Genomic DNA, 5,329 nt, shown 5'->3' on the forward strand with positions numbered 1-5,329 from the left:
CTCACACTGCTAAACTATGGTACCAGCAAGGTTATCGTAGTTTAAAAGACCTCGAAGAAAAAGCGGTTCTTACTAAACAACAAAAAGTTGGTTTACGATATTATGATGACTTCCTCGAACGTATGTCTCGAGAAGAAGTTGCTGCAATCGAAAGAATTGTTTCTGAAAATACAGAGAAGGTTGTAGCAGGGAGTATTGTACAGGTGTGTGGGTCTTACCGTCGTGGTAAAGAAACCTGTGGAGACATTGATATTCTTATCTCTCATCCGGATGGGGAATCCCACCAAGGTTTATTGTCTCGACTTTTATCTCAGCTGAAAGAAATTAAATTTATTACCGACGATCTTATTGAAATTGAAGAAAACGGAAGTCAAAGGAAATACATGGGTGTTTGCCTGTCTCCTCTGTCACCTGATCATCATCGTCGTATCGACATAATTGTTGCCCCCTATTCTGAATATGCTTGTGCCCTTGTCCATTTTACAGGTTCAGCACATTTCAATCGTTCCATTAGACATTTAGCTAAAACGAAAGGAATGTCTCTCTCAGAGCATGCCCTACGAACGGGTGTTGTTAGAGGGAGTAGAGAAAAACTATATAAAGGAAATGCTCTTCCTACACCTACTGAGCAGTCAATTTTTGACCAACTTGGGGTACCATATAGACGCCCTGAAGAGCGGGATCATTGACAGGTTGACAACAAAATGTATTCCTATAATACTCCTATTATCTCACTTGAAATAAATGCGATTATTTGTAAAATTTTAATTTATGTAATTTAAATCAAAGAATTCTTAGAACAATTTCACATTCAGCTGGAATTTTTAAGTGCTAATCGAATCTACAATCTATTGCGGCAGAATTGGAAATTTACGCAATGTATTAACTTTTGCACCCTCACTTATGAGGTATCTTCAACTATGCAGAATACGTGCCTTGAAAAGTTTCAGTTCTATGTCCTTGTTAGACTTACATATTTTGTCTAGCTTATTTATAGCTGCCAAAGTCAAGTTCTTTCTTTGCATTAAAATCATCCTTGCTTTCTGGGATATAACCACCTAAATATTGCTTTACCTGTTTAATGATTTCACCAGTCATTGATTCCATTTGTTACAATTTCTATTTTGCTAGCATTAAAATGTAAACCAATTAGATTTGCAGCATGTTCAATACAATTTAATAAATTCTAAGTTGACTGCAGCAATTCATTGATGAGTGCAATGTCATCAGTATAAGCCAAGTTGTATTTCTGGATACCACGACCCCCTCCTAGAATCTATATCAATTTCATAATCTCTGTCAGACATTTTAAATACTTTTTTCAATGAATAATCTAAAACAATAATGAATGAAAATTGATCTAATGTATTACTTTGAATTATGCTGGTTAAAATACTAAAAACAAGCAACAAAAAAATGAGGTTTTGCCATCTATGGTTTTCACCTGGTATTCTGTGTTTTCATTAATTTTATCTCCTTCAACTCTGTAACATAGTCTTAACAAGACATAAGACCAACACAATGGTCAAAGAATGCCATTGAACCTATTCTGAAAAGTGCCACTGCTTTCATGGTTTCACATCATGAGGGTATTAGTTTAAAACTATTGCATTAAAATTATATAATAAAATGATCATTAATCATATACAACCATTTATAGATCCTTTATTGAGCTGAATTCAATATGGTTTTTAAATAACACGTTCCACTTTTATTAAACATTTTAGCACTGAGGAAAATCATTGTGAGTTTGAAAGAGACAAACTTATCATTAGCATTATTATTCTTTGATTTTTCAAAGGTATTTTATTCCATATGTAGGAAATGAATGTTCCAGATTCTTGAAGCATACAGTGTATCACCTTCTTAAACTTATCTATGAAAACACAGAAGCCCAGGTGATGACCCTATATATATATATACATATATATATGTATCTCTTTCTCTCTGTATATGTATATAAATATATATTGTCAGTGGATCATATATATATATATATATATATATATATATTGTTTAATGAACAGCATATTTTTTTTTATGAGATACTAATATTTTCATGCAATGAAAACAACAGTCAACTGTCAGTAGATTACAAAAGTATATACTGTATTCATTAAGCAATATTTATTGGAGGGGAGGAGGTATTGGAAGAGGTGATGATGAAAAGGCTATAGTGAGATAGATAAAGGTGTCTTGCTGAAGAGGAAGTACAAAGTTACCCAGCTGGAGAGAAAGAGGTGAGGAATGAAGAGCGAAACAAGTGTGCTACTGCAAAGGAGATACATGGTTGTCCAACCTGAGGGAAGTGCAGGAGAAAGAGAGAGAGAGTGGGAGACAGCAGGATGGAGATGGTGGCAAAATGCTGGGCATACTCACAAGGAACAGGGATCAGAATATAAATGGAATGGTTGAGTCGAGGAAGAGAGAGATGTATAGATGGTGGCAAGTGCCAGGGCATAGCCTTGAGGTTCAAATGCCATAATATAAGTGGCAGAATAATGCAAAGGGAGTGTGATTAAAGAGTGCAAGTAAGTGGTGAAAGACCTGGGTATGTATGGAGTTGGTGGGGGACTACTGGACGGCAGTGATACAGAGGAATGGGGGTGTGAGGACAGGATTGGGGAGTGAGAGCTAGGCATAGTGTATGAAGGAGCAAATGTGAGAAAGAGAAGAGATGTAGATTGGTTTGTTGGGGTAGGGTGAGGGAAACGTTTTCTTGTTATGTGTGGGTGGAACACCCAGGTCGGGGGCTAGCAGATGGCAATAATAGTGTGAGACAGGGCATGTGGGTAGAATGCACAGGTCGGGGGCAATGATACAGTGACACAGGGCCAAGAGGACAGGATTGGGGAGTGGGAGGTAATCATAGTTCATGAAGCGGAAGAGATGTAGAGACGTAGTTTGGTTTGTTGTGGTAAAGTGTGTGAGAAGTTTTATTGTTAAGTGTGGAGGGGACAAATAGCGCTTCTAGAACTCAGTTTTGCTGATGTGGGTGGGTTTTCTCAGGAACTTTATATTGCCAGACATCTTGGTCCGTTGTCATTTCCTCCATGAGGCCCAACTTCCTGAGACTGGTCCTCACCACTTCATCCCATATCTTCCTGGGTCTCCTTCTTCCACTGGTACCATCCATTTTCAGTGATCGGCACTTCTTTATGCAGCTGCTCACATGTCCAAACCAATGTAGTCTTTTCTCTTGTATGCTAAATTTGATTCCTCTTATGTCCAACTTATGTCCCTACCTGAATACTAAATTCATCACTGTACTCATGGCCGACTCTCACCCTACTGACAGCACCACTGTACATGGCTTGGACAGCTCTAACAAGCTACTCCTAACTTCCTTAGAGACAACCATATAACAAAGTGGAGAACTCTGTTGAAAGCTTTCTCCAGGTTGACAAAGGCTAAGTACAGTGGCTTACTTTTAGCCAAGTACTTTTCCTGCATCTGTCTCACTATGAAGATGGCATTTGTGGTACTCTTCCCAGGTACAAAACCAAACTGCATCTGATCTAGTTTAATTCTGCTTCTAAACAGTTGAGCTGTAACCCTCTCAGTAACTTTCATGACTTGGTCCAGCAGTTTAATACCTCTGTAGTTATTTCTATCTAAGGCATCACCTTTACCCTTGTAGCAGCTAACTATAATGCCACTACACCAGATGTCAGGGATGGTACCTTCCTGAATAACCTGATTAACTAAACAGGTGACTAAGCTCTATCCTATGCCACTGGAAGTTTTAATTATCTCGGCAGTTAATCTTGATGGCCCAGGGGCTTTCCCTGTCTTCATGTCCTTATCTATTGTGCTGCTATCAACTCTGATGGCTGATCCTTCAATTGGTTTGGTATTTGGTAAACTCTCCTTCTCCCATTCCTTTTCCACATTTAGTAACCTTTCATAGTGACACTTCCATGCATCTTTCTTCTCTGAGTCACTAAGTGCAAACATACCAATATCCATTCGCACACATTTCTCACTCACCACATCTCTATTCTCTCTGATACACTGCTTTGCAATCCAGAACACATCTCATCCTCACGTTGTAGGACATTTGTAAATCCCTTACCTCCAGCTATTTCTTTTGCTATACCTGACACCTAGCAGCCCTTTTGGCAATACAGTTCCAATATAGGTAGAATCAGCAGAGAAGTACTCCATCCAGTGAAAGATAAATATCAATTTAATACACAACTGAAAAGGCTACTAATAGTTTCATGCTTTTACGATATTTTAACTTGGCATATTTATAAAGTATGGCATTTATCTCCAAGTTTGAAAAGTTGCTTGGATCTGGAATTTACAGTGGACCATGGACTGTATGCCAAAGTATACCTGTGTGTAATGTTACATATATATATGAGTACTGTCCATGTAAAAGTATACTGATCTGTCTATGTGTATGTATATGTAAGCGATAGGGCAAGTCTGTATATACATTAGTGTGTATGTCAGTGTCCACATATACTGTTGATACACAGATATGCTGTTCTCGATCCTATTTTAGTATCCTTATTATTAAAATACTTTGACTCTGTTGGATCTTGCAAATATTTACACACACACACACACACACACATTATATGCGACAAAAAGTACAAAACCACATCACCGATTAACATCCCCATCTACAGAATTGAGAAATAAATCTGACATGCATACTGTTTTTCCTTTCAAGAAAATTTGGAGAAGTGAATTGACACATGAGAGCTGTAATCTCTCTTCAGCTTTCACTGCCACCAATTTCGAAACAACATAATCAGAAGGGGCCTTGATCCAGTTGGTTTCCTGTCTCAATCACAGGAATGGTAAGCACTCTGATGGGATAATCCTCTTCCCATTTCAGAGATGCAGATCCCTAATCTGGAACACGGCATGCATTGACACATTCTCTGGTTCCAACCCTGTGGCATCTGTTGCAAACTTTGGTGGAGAGAAAAACCAATAATCGCAGGAACCTGGTTGGCTGCTATCAATTTGTGCCAGTTGCTGTTGAGATGTCAGGTGTTCTGGGACCCTGTACCACTGATTTCCTCTGCAAAATAGGGATAGCATCAGCCCATTGGAGAAATGAACCCCGTGAGGTGGAATGGCCACAGCGAATTTCGTTGGCTATTCTCTGTAGCAAGGCCATTGTGGTCATTACCACAGTGAACAGATGAGTGCCCCTCTTGTTCTGGGATATGTGGGCCATTGCCCCTCCCCTTCCATCTTCGGCTGCTTTGTCCTCACCCATTTTTCTTTTCTTTTCATCTTTTTAAAGTGTAAAGTTTTAATTCATTTTTAACTGTAAAAAAAGAAAATTATTGAAAAAAGCAACACA

General features: G+C 38.5%; 1 protein-coding gene across 1 annotated transcript in view; it reads left to right on the forward strand.

Annotated features, from left to right (window-relative positions):
- Nucleotides 1-1,063, forward strand: part of LOC106877116 (DNA polymerase lambda) — a 3,148-nt gene extending 2,085 nt beyond the window's left edge. Inside the window, exon 1 of the mRNA XM_014925911.3 lies at nucleotides 1-1,063. This exon is cut by the window's left edge and continues 2,085 nt beyond it. Coding sequence (XP_014781397.2) covers nucleotides 1-689 — 689 coding nt within the window. The 3' untranslated portion in view covers nucleotides 690-1,063.
- Nucleotides 1,064-5,329: the final 4,266 nt, after the last annotated feature.

Source organism: Octopus bimaculoides, chromosome 22, assembly GCF_046866305.1.
Source record: "Octopus bimaculoides isolate indiv1 chromosome 22, ASM4686630v1, whole genome shotgun sequence".
NCBI lineage: Eukaryota > Metazoa > Mollusca > Cephalopoda > Octopoda > Octopodidae > Octopus > Octopus bimaculoides.